This window comes from Thalassophryne amazonica, chromosome 12 (genome assembly GCF_902500255.1).
Source record: "Thalassophryne amazonica chromosome 12, fThaAma1.1, whole genome shotgun sequence".
NCBI classification, from domain to species: Eukaryota; Metazoa; Chordata; class Actinopteri; order Batrachoidiformes; family Batrachoididae; genus Thalassophryne; species Thalassophryne amazonica.
Window position 1 is genome coordinate 1,579,883 of NC_047114.1, and position 21,948 is coordinate 1,601,830.

The 21,948-nt window shown below is 41.4% G+C and overlaps 1 protein-coding gene across 1 annotated transcript; it reads left to right on the forward strand.

The window, feature by feature from the left end:
- Nucleotides 1–9,429: 9,429 nt before the first annotated feature.
- LOC117522222 (ETS domain-containing transcription factor ERF-like) lies at nt 9,430–21,256 on the forward strand. Its single transcript, XM_034183615.1, has 5 exons — nt 9,430–9,487; nt 11,545–11,776; nt 12,686–12,803; nt 14,166–14,259; nt 20,958–21,256. Exons 1-5 carry the CDS (start codon nt 9,430–9,432, stop codon nt 21,254–21,256), a joined length of 801 nt encoding a protein of 266 aa, XP_034039506.1.
- The last annotated feature ends 692 nt before the right edge of the window (nt 21,257–21,948 follow it).

Consider the following 21,948-nt stretch of genomic DNA (forward strand, 5'->3'; position numbering starts at 1 on the left):
AGTCACACACACACACAGTCACACACAGTCACACACAAAGTCAGACACAGAGTCACACACAGAGTCACACACACACACAGAGTCACACAGAGTCACAGACACACACAGAGTCTCACACACACACACACACACAGAGTCACACACACACAGAGTCACACACACACACACACACACAGAGTCACACACACACAGAGTCACACACAGTCACACAGAGTCACACACACACACACAGAGTCACACACACACAGAGTCACACACAGTCACACAGAGTCACACACAGTCACACAGAGTCACACACACACACACACAGAGTCACACACACACACACAGTCACACACACACACACAGTCACACACACACACACACACAGTCACACACACACACAGAGTCACACAGAGTCACAGACACACACAGAGTCTCACACACACACACACACACACACACAGAGTCACAGACACACACAGAGTCTCACACACACACACACACACACAGAGACACACACACACACAGAGTCACACACACACACACAGAGTCACACACACACACAGAGTCACACACACACACAGAGTCACACACACACAGAGTCACACACACACACAGAGACACACACACACAGAGACACACACACAGAGTCACACACACAGAGTCACACACACACAGAGTCACACACACACACAGAGTCACACACAGAGTCACACACACACACAGAGTCACACACAGAGTCACACACACACACAGAGTCACACACACACACAGAGTCACACACACACAGAGTCACACACACAGAGTCACACACACACACAGAGTCACACACACAGTCACACACACACACACACAGTCACACACACACAGAGTCACACACACACACACACAGAGTCACACACACACAGAGTCACACACACACACAGAGTCACACACACAGTCACACACACACACACACAGAGTCTCACACACACAGTCACACACACACACACACAGAGTCACACACACACAGAGTCACACACACACAGAGTCACACACACACACAGAGTCACACACACACACAGAGTCACACACACAGTCACACACACACACACACAGAGTCACACACACAGTCACACACACACACACACACACAGAGTCACACACACACAGAGTCACACACACACACACACAGAGTCACACACAGAGTCACACACACACAGAGTCACACACACACACAGAGTCACACACACACAGAGTCACACACAGTCACACAGAGAAGATAATCAGGCTGAAGGAGAAAAGAGGAAAAAAAAAAAAAAAAGACCAGCGACTCTTGAAGGCAAATTTGTGTCTCGAGGGCTTTTGGGCGTCATTCCCAGACCAGCCTTTAGGGGGCGAGTCCTTCTTTTACTTGCCGGCACAGAAACACTAAAGAGTAATTCGGACTTCTGTTTAAATTCCATTTTCCGGTGATATTCCTGGGCTGAGGCGGCTCGGCTCCACGTTGATCCTCTTTCTTTAGTCTCTCTGTGGACGGTTCCTTCAGTCCCAAACTCTCATCGTTTATTCTCTTCTATTTTTTCTCTGTCTTGTTTGAGTTCAGAAACAACTTTGTGCTCAAGACTCAAAGGGATTTTTTTTTTTTTGGCCACATTCAGATTTCCAGTGTTTACTTTTTAATGGTGCCATTTTTGAGTCTTCAAACAACTTAATGACCTGAGTTTAGTTTTGCTCTAAGTTGTAATCAGGTGTGTCGTTTCCATACCGTCACTGTGCCCCCTGTGTTGACCTCTTGCAGTTCCTTGAATGGCCACTTGAGGTTGGCTCTAAAGGCGAGTCAATCCGCCACAAACCCCGTTAAAATCTTCATCTTCACAGCATAAACAAGCCGTTAGCTCATTGGCTCGTTCCTCTCTTCTTAACAAAAGTACACCAGGTGAATTTTTATGTAGATCACATAATTCGGGGTGCAGTGGCTCGTCTGGACCCCGTGAGAACTGTCTGCTAGCGGCAGTAAACTAGACCCAGTCAACATTTCACACGTTCTGGAGAAATGTTGGTTTCTCAGTGCAGAAGTTGGAGAACCACACGGTGGTTTTTCTAGGTCGGCCTCTTAACCTCAGTTCGCCCGTATCGTATCATTTAATTTAATTTCTAAGAGCACATCAGTCACACATTTTAGTCCCTGCCCCTAAAACACCTTTAAATCCACGCGTGGAGCCCGGGTTCTGCACTCCCTTCACTGGCCACGTCTCACAAACGTGACCTTTAACCTTCCAGGCACACATTCAGGCTCAGTTCTGCCTTGGACGGGTTTGCTGCTTGTGCGTTTGTTTCTCGACTCCTCGCATCTACTTTGACCAGTTTCCGCCAAACTTGAAATCTGTTTGACGGTCAAGCTCAGAATTGTCCTTGGCAAAGGTCAAGGTCATTGGGTCAAAGGTCAAAATTAAAGTTTTTCACATGCAGGTGGGTTACAGAATGACCCAGCAAGGTCAAATTTGCCAAAGGTCTATCATTGGGGGTCAGAGTTCATTGTTTACGTTTTGTTTTTTTAACTCTGATTTGCACCAGACTTGGCACACAAATGAGGCAGCTTCCAGAATTTCCCAACAAGGTTAATTTTGCCAAAGGTCAGTGATTGGGGTCAAGGGGTTAAATTGCCCTGATAGAATTAGTTTTGGGAAAAGTCAAGGAATTTGATTTTCAACCTGATCTGGAACAAATGTGTCAGAGTTGGGTGGATTCCAGAAGTGACCTGGTCAGAAGGTCGTTTGGGTCTGTCTTCAGGCCTGTGGGCACTCGCGAAGTTCTGGAAGCTGTCAGAGATGTGGAGATGTACGTCGGTATGAGTCACTAAACCCACAGCGACGGTGTAAAGGTCAGAGGTTAAAGCCTCTTAAATCAGCGACTGCGTCCTTTGATCTTCTGCTTTTCGGATCATGTGATTTCGGGTCCCCACAAATACGGTCAAACACCGCACTGTTTGTGTGCGCAGGCTGATGCGTTTCGGATCCCGCGGTCGCTAAAAGCACAACGTTCTCTTCAATTAGCGTCATGAATAATTGACGGCTGTCTGAGAGAGAGTTTGTGTTTACACTGGAATTAAAAGCCTCCGGTGTCACGTGACGCCGCTCAGGGACCGAACGCGCCAGCTGGGAATGTACCGGTCCAAATGGGCTCCTCTGATTTCTGCCGCACACAGAACAAAATAACGTCTAAACGACAGCAGCGAGAAAGACATCACAGCAGCCGTGAGTTCTCCTCTGAAGTCACGTTTCTCTTCTGTTCATCATCTTCCATCCGAATTGAATCCTGTTAATCTGAAAGAAGAAGAACAACCTCAGTCTTCATGGGCTTTTAGTGAGCTGCTGCTCCTCCAGTCACAGCCTCCTTCAGGGTTTTCACTTGTCTTGGTGGCTTCCCTCACTTGTCACTAACAACTGCTCTTTGTCTTTGATAATGATCAACTTAATTAAACTCCACTGGGTTATTTGGAGACGTGGAATTTTTCTTGCATCATCACCTGACTTGTGCTTTTTAATTTTGATGTCTAATAAATAACACTAACCACAAAAAATAGAATTTTGGGACCCGACATAACGGGTTAAACGTGTCTGGGACTCGGACCTGGAAACTTTTTTTAAAATTCAGTTTTATAGTTTTCTTTCAGCTTCAGAGTCAGAGAAAAAGTGCAGCCAACTCGATTCACACGAGTCTCGAGTCACCTTCAGCCGGTCACATCGGTGACCTCAGATGATGTGGAGGACAACAAGCTCAAAAATAACAGCTTTCAAGATCAAAATTGGATGTTGTAATTCAACATTTTGAGATATTAAATCAAAATTAAGACATTCATCTCAAATTTCTTTCTAATTTAAAAGATATAAAAAGGCAATGATGCTCTGTGGAAAGTTTAAAAAGTGAGCGTGAGCTGCCACGTCAGACTTTTATCTTTTGTAAATTGGCATTTTTATGATAGCTTTGCTTTGAGAGATGACCTTAAGGAAACATCATGAGGTAAGCCAAAATTTGAATATTAAACATTTACACTTTGTTGTGGAAAAAAATGCCTTAGAAAGTCATATGTTGATTTTATTGTTTGAATTTTGCATTTAAAAATAAAAATCAAATGGTCCTCTTAGAAAGAAAATCTGTCCTTTATAAATTCAAATTTTGTCTTTGACAAATTCATTGATGATGTAAATGAAAATTTTGGATTGTCATACTTTTTGTGAAGATATTTGCTTTAGGAAGATGCTTTAAGTATAATTTAAAAGGTGTATGTCAAAATCTAAAAGTTAAATATTCACATTTTGTGTGAATAGTTCAATTAAAAGTCTAATTCAGTGTGTATATTAGTAAACTGTATTTGTCATAATTCTTTCTAGAAAGTTAGATTTTAGGCTGAGTTCTGAGTTTAACATTTTGGCTGAACAAGCAGTTTTTTTGTTGTTTTTTTCTTTGTAATATTTGATTTCATAATATATTAATATTTAATATATAATATTTAATATTAATATGTGCGTTTTATTTTCCATTTAAAGTCAAATTACTCTTTGCAAAGACAAAACACAGCATTAATTACTGTAAATATGTTAGTTATTTGTAAATGATTAATTTATATGTTATTAAAAATCTAAAGACAGAAATTTGTGGTTTAATACATGTGGTGGATTTTTCTTTTTCTTGTTAATCTGTTGTTAAAGTCGGTCTTAAAGCTGAGATACCTCAGACTAATAATAATAATAATAATTTATTGTTTCTGTGTTTCATTTTGCTGCACTTTGATTTTCTTTTATTTCAAAGTTTTCTGTGTTGTTTTTTTGTTTTTTGGACCTGATCAGGAGTGTGGATGTGGGACGGGGTGGGTGGGGGTGAGACAGGGTGAGACGGGTGGGGGGGTGAGACTCTTTAAGGTCGGCTGATCCGTGCTGTCAGACTTTTCGTTTTCCTGCAGGCGGATCGTTTGTTCTGCTCGTGGTCGTCCTCGTCTTGAGCTCTGGTGGAGGTAATGTGAATAAGTAACACTCAGGACTCTTTAATTAACACTCAGGACTCTCTAATTAACACTCATTACGTCTGTATGTCGTCACGATGTCACTGTGACTTTAAACTCTGCTGTATTTAAATGTGCTCGTTATTACGTGCAGAAACAGGACTCATATTAATATTTTTAATCATCTCTTGTTTTAACTGTTTTTCTGGCTGTGAGCTGGTTTTGTGTAAAAGCTGCTAACATACGTTTATCGATGGCGACCTCATGACCCTGCAAAGGTCACGAGTAAAGAAAACAAAATCAGAACTAAGAGAGGCACCGATTTTAGAAAAGTGGATATTACAGCGAGGAGGAGGAGGATGAAGAGGAGGATGAAGATGAAGAGGAGGAGGAGGAGGAAGAGGATGATGTAAAGGAGGAGGAGGATGAAGAGGAGGAAGAGGAAGAGGATGATGTAAAGGAGGAGGAGGATGAAGAGGAGGAAGAGGAAGAGGATGATGTAAAGGAGGAGGAGGATGAAGAGGAGGAAGAGGAAGAGGATGATGTAAAGGAGGAGGAGGATGAAGAGGAGGAGGAGGAGGAAGAGGATGATGTAAAGGAGGAGGAGGATGATGAAGAGGAGGATGAAGAGGAGGAGGATGAAGAGCAGCATGAAGAGGAGGAGGATGAAGGGGTTTTTGTTGTTTGTTTGTTATTTATTTATTTATTTTTTTGGAAGCTGGTATCTGTGAAACTGAATGACTCATTTGTCCTTCACTGAGATGTGAATGTAGAATCCAGATCACTTTTCAAAATGATTTAATTTAACAACGTTCAGGTTCATTCTGTGAAAATGGATCAAATCTAGGCTCAATTTAATTAATTTTATTTATACACTCAACAAAAATATAAACGCAACACTTTTGGTTTTGCTCCCATTTTGTATGAGATGAACTCAAAGATCTAAAACTTTTTCCACATACACAATATCACCATTTCCCTCAAATATTGTTCACAAACCAGTCTAAATCTGTGATAGTGAGCACTTCTCCTTTGCTGAGATAATCCATCCCACCTCACAGGTGTGCCATACCAAGATGCTGATTAGACACCATGATTAGTGCACAGGTGTGCCTTAGACTGCCCACAATAAAAGGCCACTCTGAAAGGTGCAGTTTTATCACACAGCACAATGCCACAGATGTCACAAGATTTGAGGGAGCGTGCAATTGGCATGCTGACAGCAGGAATGTCAACCAGAGCTGTTGCTCGTGTATTGAATGTTCATTTCTCTACCATAAGCCGTCTCCAAAGGCGTTTCAGAGAATTTGGCAGTACATCCAACCAGCCTCACAACCGCAGACCACGTGTAACCACACCAGCCCAGGACCTCCACATCCAGCATGTTCACCTCCAAGATCGTCTGAGACCAGCCACTCGGACAGCTGCTGAAACAATCGGTTTGCATAACCAAAGAATTTCTGCACAAACTGTCAGAAACCGTCTCAGGGAAGCTCATCTGCATGCTTGTCGTCCTCATCGGGGTCTCGACCTGACTCCAGTTCGTCATCGTAACCGACTTGAGTGGGCAAATGCTCACATTCGCTGGCGTTTGGCACGTTGGAGAGGTGTTCTCTTCACGGATGAATCCCGGTTCACACTGTTCAGGGCAGATGGCAGACAGTGTGTGTGGCGTCATGTGGGTGAGCGGTTTTCTGATGTCAATGTTGTGGATCGAGTGGCCCATGGTGGCGGTGGGGTTATGGTATGGGCAGGTGTCTGTTATGGATGAAGAACACAGGTGCATTTTATTGATGGCATTTTGAATGCACAGAGATACTGTGACGAGATCCTGAGGCCCATTGTTGTGTCATACATCCAAGAACATCACCTCATGTTGCAGCAGGATAATGCACGGCCCCATGTTACAAGGATCTGTACACAATTCTTGGAAGCTGAAAATGTCCCAGTTCTTGCATGGCCGGCATACTCACCGGACATGTCACCCATTGAGCATGTTTGGGATGCTCTGGACCGGCGTATACGACAGCGTGTACCAGTTCCTGCCAATATCCAGCAACTTCGCACAGCCATTGAAGAGGAGTGGACCAACATTCCACAGGCCACAATTGACAACCTGATCAACTCTATGCGAAGGAGATGTGTTGCACTGCATGAGGCAAATGCTGGTCACACCAGATACTGACTGGTATCCCCCCCCAATAAAACAAAACTGCACCTTTCAGAGTGGCCTTTTATTGTGGGCAGTCTAAGGCACACCTGTGCACTAATCATGGTGTCTAATCAGCATCTTGATATGGCACACCTGTGAGGTGGGATGGATTATCTCAGCAAAGAAGTGCTCACTATCACAGATTTAGACTGGTTTGTGAACAATATTTGAGGGAAATGGTGATATTGTGTATGTGGAAAAAGTTTTAGATCTTTGAGTTCATCTCATACAAAATGGGAGCAAAACCAAAAGTGTTGCGTTTATATTTTTGTTGAGTGTATTTGTCAAATCTTCAAGTCTGACCTCACAAACCCATCTGAGCGAGAAGACGGGAGATGGCGGCACAAAAAAAAACTCCTGATGATGCTGATGATGATGATGATGATGATGGTGATGATTATGAAACCTCAGCCTCCTGTCTGTCTCCGGGGAAGCAGCAACTGAAATGTCTTCTTTTGAAGAAGGTCGTCCTCCGTTCCAGTCTGCAGCGTGCACACAGCTCCTCCGCTCACAGCCGCAGAACCCTCTGACGCCTTCACAGTTGTCTTGGTGGCTTCCCTCACTTGTATGTTTGTTAAGGTTTTCAGGTCTTCCTCTGCCACACTGCTTTCTTACTGCTGTGTTTCAAATGGTGTTAATCTGGATCTGAATCTGTATTCTGGATCATTACTTTCAGTTTCATATTTTTTCTTGGGGGAGGGGCTTGGTGTGGAGGATTTTAATTATATTTTTAAGCTTTTTTTAATTGCCTCCACCAACGAAGTTGGACTGAGGTTTTGTTTTCACCCTTGTTTGTCTGTTAGTTTGTTTGTGATCAGCCTGAAGCTCACAATTTTTCACATATTATGAAATTTTTAGAGAATTCATGTCTTGATAGGCAAAAACTGATTCATTTTTCAAGGTCAAAGTTGGAAAAATCTCTGTCCTTCAGTATTGAACGAATTTTCAAAAATTCATAACTGTCAAAAAACATCAACTATATTTCATATTTGAGAGTGTTGTGTAGGATGGTATCTTTTATCAACAGACACCGTTTGATCTGGATCGGATCCAGATTTCAGATTTTCTGGCCATTTAAATTTAACATTGAAAACCCCTTTTAATGTGTATTTTACATTGTATGTTAATCAAACGTGCCCCATTCACGCTCATATTTGAATGTGAGGTGCAGACTGACACTCACTATCACCTGACAAAGTTTGATCCGGATCTCATCTGTATTGTGGATTTAGTGGATACTTAATTTTAACATTGAAAAGCCCTTTTGATCTATACTTTGTATTATATTTTAGTTTATGAAAAGTCACTTCTTAGCAGGATCTTGACATTTTTTTCCAAGGTAGAAATTTGTGGAATAGGAAACATTTAATTAAACGTTAAGCTTTCTTTCTGAGAAACTCGGTGAAACAATTAGTTTTATAAAAGTAAAAACCATTCAAATGTTGACATGGATCAGGATCTCAATGTGGATTTAATGGATCTTGTTTAGACACTGATCAGTAGTAAGACTGTCAGTCATAAAAATCCTGCGAAAGACAATTAAACCCGGTGATGTTCTGGTTGAGGACCTGGTTGTGTTTCAGTGAAATATGCTTTCAAGCCGGGACAATGAGAATTATTTTAAGAATTGAGCTGTAAAAATCATAAAACCTGCAGGATGCTGCAGCCTCAGACACATTAATAAAACTGGTGTTCAGACTTTAATCTGCTGAAGATTTCATATTTAAGGACACCCCCCCACCACCACCAACTTTGACCAGACTGTTCATTTTTGGCAAGAAAAATAAACTGATCTGCACTCAGTGTGCAGCAGAACTCTATGGGGAAAGTTTGAAACGTTTAAAAAAAAAAAAAACCTGTGCTGTCAGGATAAACAGTGATCCACACAGCTGGAATAATCAGATTGAATCTGTGCAGATCGGCAGTAATCCTGTTTAAACGCAGCTGAAAGTGGACGAGCGAATCGGTTACCGACCGTCCTCGGAGCACAAACCTCCTCCTGATCCTCCTCCCCAACGGGAAACCCAAGAAAAACATGTTTTTTGAGGAAAAGTAGGAAAAATGTGGAATAATAACAGCAGCAGTGGTGAACTCTGGTTTATTCTTCTGTTATATTTAGTTGTATTGAAACAGAACTATCATTAAGAACTCGGGTCCAATTAACTGAGGTTTGAAATTAAAAACTGCCCAAATATCACATTATGAAATGTATTTTTCTGTTTGTCAGTTTGTTTGTTTGTTTGTTTGTTTGTAGATGCTGTGCAGCTGCAGCTCTTCTGTGGGACATGTTTCATCTCCGTACTGGAATAGAAGTAAAGACCACTTTTCTTTTTTATTTTTATTTCTTTTGTCTTTATGTCTTTGATTTACATCAGTGAAGCAACATAAAATGTATCTGGTGACAAAAAAAGAGAAATGTGAATAAACATAAGACAAGAAGAGGCTGATTCTCTCCAGTACAATTTTAAAGCACATAACAAACAATTACAAATAATATTTTGCATGAAACATTTTTGCCACATTTGCTTGTCAGTCTAAAAAAAAGGCCCCGCCCACTGCCTCTGTGATTGACCTCTGACACAACAGAGTTCAACCCAGATTTGTCCGTCTGTAGGAATCATTTAGGCTCAAAGCTGATTTTTGTTTGTTTGTTGGTTCTTATGTTAAACATCACAGCACAACTATGTGAAAAAAGAAATTAAACTCACTTGAACATTTTTAATGTGAAACTTCTGACATTACAGTTTGAATCAGAAATCAACAAAATGTCGGTACTTGTTCCTAAAAACAGTGTACAAGACAAAAGACTCCAAAAACTGCAAAAATGTGAAAAAATACATGTAATCAAAAGTTACACACAGACGTGCTTGTAAGAGAATGTGTGTGTGATTGTTAAAAAAAAGAGTCTTCCAGTGCAGCGTTTAGTTGTTGGATTTTTTTTAAGTGTTATTTATCTACTTTTGGCGTCACCAGAATGGATCTGCTTGTTGATTTGACACTAACTTTCAGGCCCGAGTTTCTGACACAAGAGAGCAATAAGCCGTGAAAATGCCTCCAGTCAACAAATTACTATTTGTGTTTATTGAAATAAACTTTCTTATCATGAGAATCCCCCAAAACAAGCAGTTTCTCATTTTATTTCATGTCATTTATTTGTTTATTTGACAGGGACAATGCAGTCAACAGATCGATCAGTGTCTGCAACTGATGCGATGCACAGAGTTTAAAGCTTCAATTCACAACCCTTGTCCCTGGTTGGGCCTTTCTACAAATGACACAATTCATAATTCTAAACAACCTCATTCATAATTTCATTTGATCATCGATCCACCTTCTCACATGTAAAATTCTCTTATGTTTCCACACAATACACATCCATAACTTACAAAAACTTAAGAACTGGGAATTACAAGGAATATAATCTGTTAGAAATAATAATTTATTTTCCACCATAAGAGGTTTAGTTAGACTTTTAACACAAATTAATGCTTATTTTCAGAATTTACCTGTAAAATGTTTGATTTTGGTCCAAATATCAGAAATAATTGCATGTGGAATAAACAGATGTGTGAAGAAAACAAGACCATCAGACAAATACAAAGAAAAAGATACAAAAAGAAAGAATGAAAGACAAAAGAGAAACATAGAAACAAACAAAAGAAAAAAACAAGATGCAAAGAAAAGAAAAAGAAATCTGAATCTTTGTTGATTCTCTGAATCTGTCTCCAATCTTTTACTTTTATTTCTTTCTTGGGTCTAATTTTCCAGCGTTCTTTGATGATGACGTCACAAAAGATAAGAGCTGTATCATCGTCATTATTTTTCTGGCAGAAGTGTGTGTGTGTGTGTGTGTGTGTGTGTGTGAGTGCACTCTGTCTCCTCTTCTAGTCCAACCCTGCTCTTCACAGTGTTTCTTACACTTTTTCTGCATTGTCACTTATTTTTATTTTTATGCAATGTTGTACTTTGATTTATTTTGTTTAGTGCTTTGATTCCTGGGAAAGCCCATTTTTATTATTATTATTGTTATTATTATTATTATTAATAACAAACACATGGCTGTTCAGTATATAAGCTGCAGGACCTCCTAAACTAGGAAAAAATGTGACTTATACCTACAATACGTAGCACAGACAACATTTTTTCCAAATAGAGATGTGTGTGACATGTTCCACACGAGACAAAGAAAAAAAGTTCAGTCACATTTTTTGTAGCGTCACTCTTTTGCCACTCTGTTAAAAATGTCTTTAAAAATATAAAAATCACCAAAATTTCAACTTTCACTCAGCAGCCAAAAATGTTAAAAACATCTGACCTTCTGTCGCGCTGCTTCCTCTGCGTGCTCCATCGTCTCTCCGTGTCTCTGCAGCTCTCCTCTTCCCGGTTTGGGCCTACAAGCCGGCCTGGTTGCCCAGGTCCAGGCAGGTTCAGCTGTGGCACTTCCTGCTGGAGCTGCTGGGGCGGAGTGAGGGCGGCGCCATCTGCTGGGGAGGTGAGTGGGGTGAATTCATCATCCGAGACCCTGAGAAGCTGGCCCAGCTGTGGGGTGAGAGGAAGGGCAAGCCGCACATGAACTATGACAAGCTCAGCCGGGCGCTCAGGTAATCCCAAAAAAAGAGGGGGTGGGGCTACTACTTGACTTTGAAGATGGTTGGGCGGTGCTGTGAGGGCCCGCCCTCCTGCCTGGTTGTCCTTCATTCTTCTGTTGTTCATTCAAAAAGACTGCAACGTTTTGATGGTGCTGTCGTGCAAAGCGCCTCTGAAACACACCCACAAACCACAGAAGAAGAAGAAGCAGCAGCTGTGGTATTTTTTCAGCCCCGTCTCTGTCACTCAGCAGAAACAAAGCTTCACAAACACAAAGATAAGAAGTTTTTAAGGTGCTTGATGGAGGATCTTCATCTCTGTTTGCTCCTCCTTCTTTTCATCTGACCAATCAGCAGCCTGCGTTGTTTCAGAACTCCCTGTATCTAGTGTGGCACCAACGCGGCGTTCTTGCCCGTCCACGTGTCCCACAATTGGCCCTGAACTCACGAGCGTAGCTACGTCTGTGTGAAGTTCAAAACTGTCCCCGGGACCTGAAATACCGACGGCCTGGGGAACCGCGGAACACGGGTTCTGGTTCCGCTCAGGTTCTGGCTGCACTTATTCCAGTAATGACAATAAACAGTTTTAATTGGTCCCTGACTCGTTTCTTACAGAACGTTAGTAGTCATGGCAACAGGAAGACAAGTCCCGCTGGAGTTGTTTTTGTACCTCAGCTTGTAGAGATAAATAAAAACAAAACAACAACAACAAAGTTCATTGTGCTTTTAAAGTTTGCGTCTGTTATTTTAGTTGATTTAATGTCGTTCTGATGTTTTACCGCGTACATGAATATAAAACACTTTGTTTCACGTGTTTATGTGCGAATCTCATTTTAGCTGAAACGTTTGTTGTACGGCACATAATTAAAAAACAAACAAACAAACAGATCAGGTCATGTGACTGGTGACACATTTTCCTTGCAGATATTACTACAACAAACGGATCCTGCACAAGACCAAAGGAAAAAGATTCACCTACAAGTTCAACTTCAGCAAACTGATCCTGGTCAACTCCCCAGGACTTCCACCGCCAGGTCATCAGGTCATCACCCAGTCTGCACACCTCATGTGACATCATAAAGGACTTCACTGTTTGGAAAACCTTGCACCAGAACAAATAAACAAATTCTGAATACCAGGAACACCACACTGGCAGATATTTTTTGTTTGTGTGTTTATCAGTTTATCCATCAAATAAACTTTAAATTGTACAGTTTTCCAAAAACATGTGCAGTCCTTTAGCAAGAGTTTTATTCCACTGAACAGGTTAAGGAGTTTCAGAAAATTGTAATTGTTTTATCTTAAAAATCTCATGAAATGTAAAAAGTGTTGATTTGAACATACACGTCATTTCTTCAAATAAGGCAACTTAAAAATTTGCACATTTTTGGTCTTTATAAAACAAACAACAACAATAAAAATGACAAAACAATGAATTATATCAAAACTTTGACCTTCTGTAGTCATCAACATCTTTATTATTATTATCTTCAATATTATAACAGCCAAGTGGCCTGTGTGTGTGTGTGTGTGTGTGTGTGTGTGTGTGTGTGTGTGTGTGTGTGTGTGTGTGTGTGTGTGTCACAGCAGCAGCCCCCACATCCCCCTCCTCCATACATCATACATACATCTACTTCTGTTGTTTACTTGTACTTCAGTCAAAGTCATAAATATTTATGCAGCAACGACAAAAATAATAATTTAAGTTCAAGTCACAAAATCTCAGTGTTGAGTATAAACATTACAACACAAAATTAAAATTTAACAACCATTAAAAAACAAAGTTTAAAATTAAAATATCAATTTCATGCAAATCACCAATTTTCAGTTCTAATCAGCAGATTTAAAAAAAAACATGCTTATTGTAAATAACAGAAAACAAATTTATATTTTTAATACTGTCTTTAATTTATTCAGCAGAATTAGACATTTTCATGGTCCCTCTGTAAATCATTCCATAAAGTGGGAGGAAAAAAGTTTTACCTTTTCATGAAGTATATATTTGAACCAAATGTGGTAGATTTTTTTTTTCTTTTTTCAAAAGCAGAATTTGGGAACAGAATTCTAAACTTTGAAGCTTTTTCCTTTAAAAACCATCATTCCTAATTCAGTCATCAGTGTGGAATCAAACTCTTTCTTCTGCTGCTCTGCAGATAATGAAGTTTTCACTTTTAAATGAGGTGAACGTGCACAAAGCAGCAGGAGGACGTGGGGTCACTCACACGTTCAAATGCTCCACACACGTTGTGTTTTGTGCCCCTCTGATCTATTTTTAATCTCACGTCAGCGAGGGATCAAAGCCTTCAGCTGCTCCTCTTCATGCTTTGTGCACGCGCGCCGTCAGGCCTCATCCCACTCACACGTCTGTCTTTCCACCTCATCTCATCCTCTGTCCAACCTCCAGCTGGTCCCGGGCAGCCCGCTGACCTTCCCTCTCCTCCCCGCTGACAGCGGCCTTCCTCAGTGTGGAGGAGGAGCCGGGTCGGTGATGACCGGAGGTAAGAGAACTCATTTTATCATTATTTTTATCATTTTATGACTGATGATGGCCACAATGCCACATATTGCTTAAAGGTGCCGCCCCCTCCTCTTTTTTCCGTTTAAGTCAGGAAAATGTCATTCTTCAGTGTCACTAGAATTTTGTTTATTCACATTCAAACAGGATTCACAAACATATTTCACCATTATGATCAACGTGAGCTGTGTTTGGAAACCATTTAACATTTTGACCCATGTGGATTAAAATACAGCGACAATGAAAAAACTTTCCATGGTGATGTCATAGATCGGGCGTAATAGGTGTGTGTGGGGGGGGGGGGGGGGGGCGTCCAATGTAGAGTGCCTTTATCCGGTTGTTAAGTGTGATGTAACACATCATGTGATTTTCAGTTTCCGACAAAAAAGGCGCGCTGTCATTAACATTGAGACCTGCACTGAGACCCTGTGATCAGGCTGCACACGGACAACAACATGAAGCTCTTTGTATATTCTGCCTAAAACTCTGGTGAATATATGATCCGGGTTTATAGACGTTGTTATTGTGTTTGTTTTATGTAAAAATGCCAGAAGCTCAGGTCGTTTCTCCGTTATTTTCAGTGGGAGTTGCTGTGAGCCACGATCGCTTCCTGATCATGTCGTTCGGGGGGAAACTGAAGTTTGCATTTTAACGTCCTGTTTATTGTAATAAATAATTTTTATTAACAAACAGACATGTATATTTTAACTGTGCATAATAAAATATATAAAGTAAAAGAAAAACGTTTTATTAAGTGTTCTTACCTTAGAAACCGACGAATGTGGTTAACGGAGGGACGGAGGTTTGTGCACAACGTAAACACAAACTAAACTTAAACTGTAGATCCTTAAAAGGATAAAACAGATGTAACTTTAATTGTAAACTTGCAGGTTTTTGGACCCGGAAACAGATTTATCACATGTGTTATGTCAGAGCTTAACAACCGGATTGGAGAGTAACATCAACTCAGAACACTGCGCCATTTTGGTTCCAACTGCGCTGAACTACTGAATGAACCTTTAATGTTTTCAACATTTTTTAAAATCATTTAACCACATACAGCAACACATCCAGGTACAGGCGCTATCAAAATAAATATAAACATAGTTAAGCTATCAAATTTACATAAATTTACAACTCATGATGATTTATTTAATTCATTTAAAGCCTGATTTATGCAGCTGCAGCTCTGTAACTCCGTGTCATACAGTGACGTGCATGACGGTTTTAAAGTTCTCCGTCTCTGGATTTTGCTTTTTTTCTGGACTAATTTGACCCTCAACAAGTTTTTCTTTCTACAATCATCACCTCCAAATCAAAGGTAAACTGAACAATTTCATCTTTTACCAACTTTGTGCTGTAAATGTGATACGGACTTTTCAGATCCATTTGTAATCAGCGTGCGCACTATAAAAACTGTTATATAACAGCTGAGTGGATCCTTGTCATTTGATTGGTGCTTTGTGTGTCACATGACATGGATTAATTCATCCCATTTGTGTTGCACTGCATTTAGAGTGCAAATTTGGTTCCATACATTTGGTACCATTGCACTCACATGTGTACGCGCGCGTACGTACACATGCACGATCATGCACGCATGTGTACGTGTGCGCGTTTTGTGTGTGTGTGTGTGTGTGTGTGTGTGTGCGTGCATGCGTGCACGGGGGACAACAACTCTCCCAAGACATAATTTGACTGAGCTAATTGAGGCTGCTAATTCACACACACACACACACACACACACACACACACACACACACACACACACACACACACACACACACACACACACACACACACACACACACACACACACACACACACACACACACACAAACAAATCCACTGTGCTGTCTGCAGGCTGTGAGGAGGAAGAAAGAAAGAAAACCTGGACTCATTTCTGACGTGATTTTTTTTTCTCGCTGCACTGAGGACATACACAGTCGACCGAGCCGGTTGCGTGTGTGTGTGTGTGTGTGTGTGCGTGCGTGCGGGGGCAACAATGTGATGATTAGATTGAGCTAACTGACGCTGCTTGTAACACACACACACACACACACACACACACACACACACACACACACACACACACACACACACACACACACACACACACACACACACACACACAAAATCCACTCCGCTGTAAGCCGTCTGGATGCATGAAACCTGTTCACATGAAGTAGAGAAGCTTGAATCTTCGACTGGACTGGAGAACCTGGAGAAAGAGGGACTCATCGACAGGCAGACATACTACATACTGTACCCTGGAGACGCCACTCCGTGCATCTATGGACTGCCCAAAATCCACAAACAGGACGTGCCACTCAGGCCTATTGTACGTAGCACAGATTCCATCACGTACAATTTGGCCAAATACCTCAAGTGGATTTTGGCTCCTCTAGTGGGTAACTCAGACCACCATGTGGAGAACACACAAGATTTTGTGAACAAGCTCAAGGACCTGCAGCTGGAGGCAGATGAAACTATGGTGTCATTTGATGTGACATCGTTGTTCACCTGCATCCCCACTGCTGAGGCCGTCTCAGCTATGAGGCAGAGACTGCTGGAGGATGTGTCTCTACTTGAAAGGCCCAAACTCACACCAGACCACATCTGCCAACTCTTGGAGATCTGTCTTAACACCACGCATTTCCTGTTTAGGGGGAATTACTACAGGCAGATTCATGGTTGTGCGATGGGGTCTCCGGTGTCCCCCATTGTGGCCAATCTGTACATGGAGCGAGTGGAGAAGACAGCCTTGACGTCTTTCACGGGCATCTCTCCCAGTCACTGGTTCAGATATGTTGATGACACATGGGTTAATATCAAGCAACAGGACTTTACAGAACACATTAACTCGGTGGACGCCAATATCAAGTTCGCACGTGAGGATGCCAGAAACAACCATTTAGCCTTCCTGGACTGTGATGTTACGATTGGAGAGAACAGGCAGCTCCAGACAGGGGTTTACAGAAAACCAACTCACACTGACCAATATCTGCTTTTCGGCTCAAACCACCCCCTTGAACACAAGCTCGGGGTGATCAGGACGCTTCAACACAGAGCCCTACAGGTGCCCACAACTGCAGAGGGAAGGGCTAAAGAACAACAATGTGTCCGGAAAGCCCTCACAGTATGTGGGTACCCACGATGGTCCCTGGACAAAGTGCAGAAGTCCCAGAGAACAAAGAGACCAGATAGACAGGAGACGGAGACAAGAAGAAGAGGAGTGTCTCTCCGTTATTTAGCAGGAGTAGAGGAAAAAACTACAGAGGATCTTCAGACAGCACAAAATCCCAGTTTACTTTAAACCGGTTAACACCTTGAGACAGAAATTAGTTCACCCTAAGGACATGATCCCTAGTTACAAACAGAGCAATGTAGTGTATTCTATCAGATGTCAGGAAAACTGTAACGAACACTACATAGGTGAAACGACGCAACCTTTACACAAAAGGCTATACCAGCACCGCAGAGAGGGCGCCAGTGGACCTCAGTCTGCGGTTCACCTCCACCTTAAAGACACTAACCACACGTTTGAGGACAAGGAAGTTAAAATATTAGCCAGAGAGAAGAAATGGTTTGAGAGAGGGGTCAAGGAGGCATTCTATGTGAAACGTTTGAAACCCAGCCTTAACCGGGAGGGGGTCTGAGACACACTTTATCCCCTGTTTACAATGGGGTACTCAGGTCAAAGGAGTTTCAGTCTTTTGTTCATGGTAATGAGTCATTCATGTCATCAAGGGAGCCATCAGAAAGGCATCCATCCCATCATTAGAGGGACAGCTGTCCTGCCATTAGGTGTGCTAACTACAGCACAATAGTTGCTAATTAGAGCTATTGTTTAGTCACTAGCCTATAGCAGTCTGCCTCTCAGTAGGAGGGGTCTGGTTAGGTTTAAAACCAGCTTTTGTTGGCTTCTGTTTTATTCTTCTCTACAAGAGTCAGACAGAAGTTAGACTTCCAGAGCAAGAATTTTAGCTGAGGAAGCTTCTACGATTTGAAGCGAAACGTCCTCGCGTCAAGCAACCCAGTCCAGTCGAAGATTCAAGCTTCTCTACTATGGAAACCATCTGGACAACTGAGAGCCTACACAGAAACACTGTTCACATGAAACGCTGATGTGATTTTTGGCTGTTTGTTCCAGCTTTGACCTCATGAAATATTCGTACCATTGAACTCATAAACATTCATTATTTGTATACTGTAAATGGTCATCAAAACATTCCGATCATATCTTTCTGATCTCTTCAGCATCAAACTCCATCATGTCAATGTTTACAATGTGCTGAACAATAACAGGTGAAGTTGCTCATAAACTTTAAGTTTCTTAAATATTTATTACAGCCACTCTTAAAACTTCGGTTATCTTTATAATTTTATTACTGGTAAATTCTAGAATAAATTTAGATGAGATGTACTCAGTGGTGGGCACAGCTAACCAAAAACGTAGCCTCGATAACTGGTAATCAACTGACTGAAAAGTTATCTTTTTTAACGCTAAACCGATAAACTGTCTAAAAACCTATCGGAAGCTACAGATAACCAATAACTTTCAATTTTGCCTCCCACACGCTCTCAGCTACAAAAAAGCTGATTTTGAGTTTAAACACCACCAAAGCTTCTAACAGAACGGCGATCACAAACCCAAACAGCCAATGAGCAGCGCTTCTGTATTTGTGCGCTCCGCCCCCTGCTGTAGAAAAGTGTCATTTACCCTAACAGGACACAGTGGTCCAGTGTTGAGGCAGAGGTCTTGAAATGGAAAGCAGGTTTGAATTATGGTTTTGCTTTAAAAATAAAATTATTCCAGATAGAATAACGACATTAATGTAAACTCTTAAAATGTACAAAGTGATATATAACACATATCTGTTAATTTTAAAATAATGCACTAATTCTGAAGATTTGAACATTAACACACAGATGCCCAAAGGGATTATGGGTAAACTAAGCTTCCGCTCATACTGATTGGTTGATTCATTCATTCTATGTAAAAACTAACACAAGTGAATCAATGTAACATGTGTTGGTGTTTACAAATAAATGTGCTTTTGTAAAATATGTCTTTTTTTTTCATTTGTATTAAAAAAAAGAAAGAGATTTTCAAGATCCCACTAGACAGCGCCTAAGTGCACATGTGATGACATCGCAACTCTATCCGGTTAGGGAGACAAGTGTTATGAATGGACGCAGCCCAGAGAACCGACCAGCGTTTGAAGGACCCAGTATGAAATAAGCAGAGCACGGTACAAAGGATAACAAAATTTAATAAACATAACAGTGACGTGCTAAAGTATAACAAATGAGTGCGTGGACTGGCGAGGTGGGTATACGGTGCGCTCCCAGCTGCACAAACGGTCCAGAGCCAGAAACAGTTCGGACCCAAGGACCCCGCCGACACCCCCCAGGTGGCCGCGACAAACCGAGTCTGTGAAAGAAGAAACCATCATGTGAGTCCACACTCCACACACAGAGAGACCACTCAAAGGTGTACATAAACAGCAAACACTTCCTGGCTTAATTACTAATCAGCTTCCCACCCTGCAGGCATGGAACACCCAGTTCACATACTCAAACTGCAGTGGAAGCTGAATAAACGACTAACATAACAGCTCAATATAATAAGGTGTGAGGGACACCACATTTACTGACTGTACTAATGTTAGTCACAAAACCTAACGTACCTCAGGAAGTGTGCTGACGAGCGTGAGACCTCACCCCCTCCTCTTTCACAGACCATGGCATCAAACCTGGACGTTCTCTGCATCCATAATGATGAGATGGCTCTCAAGACGACGATCTCACCCGTCTGGTCACAAGGTCGAGTCTCTGGCAAATACACACTGTGTACTCCAGTCTTAAATGCCACCATGCTCCAATCCGTGTAGATGTACCACAGCTGTGAGTCCTGACGAGCTGCACATGATCAGCCTCAGGTGATCAGGGTGAGGTCCTGATAACTCAGCCACACAGCCACTCAGTCCTGAACGCGTGCCACCTGGAAGGAAAAACAAAAGACAGAAACAGAAGACAGAAACAAAAAGCAGCCAGGCACCCCCAACCATACAACAACAAGGTTTCTTTTAAGACCAAGAACTGTCAAAAAACTTTCTCGTGTGTGGTTGGAGTTGTGTGGCGATAGAAATCGCCGTTTGAATGCTTGAATAACGATGTCAGTTGCACAAAGAAATCAAATAATAGTGAAAACATGTTCATTGTGCCCAGAATGTTGGTACGGTCCCATCACGTCTCACACTGGAGCCACCTGTGTTCAAAACTGTGATTAAAAATGTTTGATTTTGACAAAATAAAAGTCCATAACCTCTGTTTGCTGCTGTTATTATGTATATTCATCTTAAATCATTTGAGTAATGAATCGGTGAATAACTTAATATTAATAATTGAATATGCAGAATAAATTCATATTAAATATTTTAATAAAACTTTAGTTTAAATTACCAAGATTTTTTGTTGTTGTAAAAAACAGATAATATAGTTAGTGTCAATTCACTGCCCTCGACTGGAGTTGAAGTGGATCGTATTTGAATTTTTATTATTAGGTTTGTTTTTGTTGTTGTTGTTTTTTAACTAATTTTAGGACCATTACAAATATCTCTCTCAGTTCCTGCACACTTCTGTGCGTCTGATGTGATGCTGTATGTTGATTGACAGCACTCCATCCTCTGGTGAACCCCATCGTGCTGCCCTGCTGCCTCGCCAAACCAATCCTGGCACCGCAGGCTCTTCGGGGACTTTTGACCTTCCTCCCAGGCCTGAGGGAGCTGGAGCCAGACTTTCCTCCTCTTTCCTCGGCCCTGTGTGTCGGTGCCCACAGCTGGCCACACACGAGCCCTGCAGGCTGGAATCTGACCCACATCAGCTCAAACCTGTCAGGTGGAGTGAAGCGGACGGGAAGCCGGGGAGAGGACGGCGGAGCTGCGACTGATGGACAGATGGGACACAAACAGTGAGGGAGAGGACAAACAAACACATGGACGCTTTATTTATAGTTTCATATTATTTATTGATTTATAAAATGTGTTTTTAAGTTAGAGATGAAACCTGCTTTATTCCGGCAGCTTAATGTCACTGATCTACGTTTAATTGTTAACATTATTGATCGATTCTATTTCCAATTTACCATGTAGGCAATAAAATAAAATAAAATAAGTCAGTTGTGACTGCTTCTATACAGTGATCAGGGCCGGTCGTAGTTTGTCCTCCCGGACAGCAGGTGGCAGTTTTGCATTCGGCGTCAAAGAAGAACTGCCGGAAAGCTGAGAGGTGTCGAGTACATGAAGTGTCACTTTGACATTATTGTAAGAATCTGGTTTCTCTTTTGCGAAACCTTCAAAATAAAGTTTGTCCTCTGACGTGGGTGAAATGACCAAACATGACTGACTGATTGAATTTCTTAAGTAAAATTCAATATACGTACAAAAAACTAAAACAAAAACTGGATGACACAATAAAGTGAAAACACATATTTCCAGTGTGGTCTACAATAAAATAAAGTCCGTCTTATCAATAAAATGCAGTAAGTTATAAATTGTTTATATGTAGAGGTTTACTGCTTTATTGGGCCAACATGTGGATTTGTTATTTAAAATAGTTTTTTTTTAAAGGAAAATAAAATGAGCACTGCTGTTCATCATGTCAGTAA

What these genes read in the sequence shown, in the direction of transcription:
- LOC117522222 (XM_034183615.1), top strand. Translation starts at nt 9,430, where the DNA reads ATGCTGTGCAGCTGCAGCTCTTCTGTGGGACATGTTTCATCTCCGTAC. An exon ending in TTCCACCGCCAGGTCATCAG is followed by an intron (nt 12,804 to 14,165) that starts GTCATCACCCAG and finishes TCCAACCTCCAG; the next exon opens with CTGGTCCCGGGCAGCCCGCT. An exon ending in CGGGTCGGTGATGACCGGAG is followed by an intron (nt 14,260 to 20,957) that starts GTAAGAGAACTC and finishes GTTGATTGACAG; the next exon opens with CACTCCATCCTCTGGTGAAC.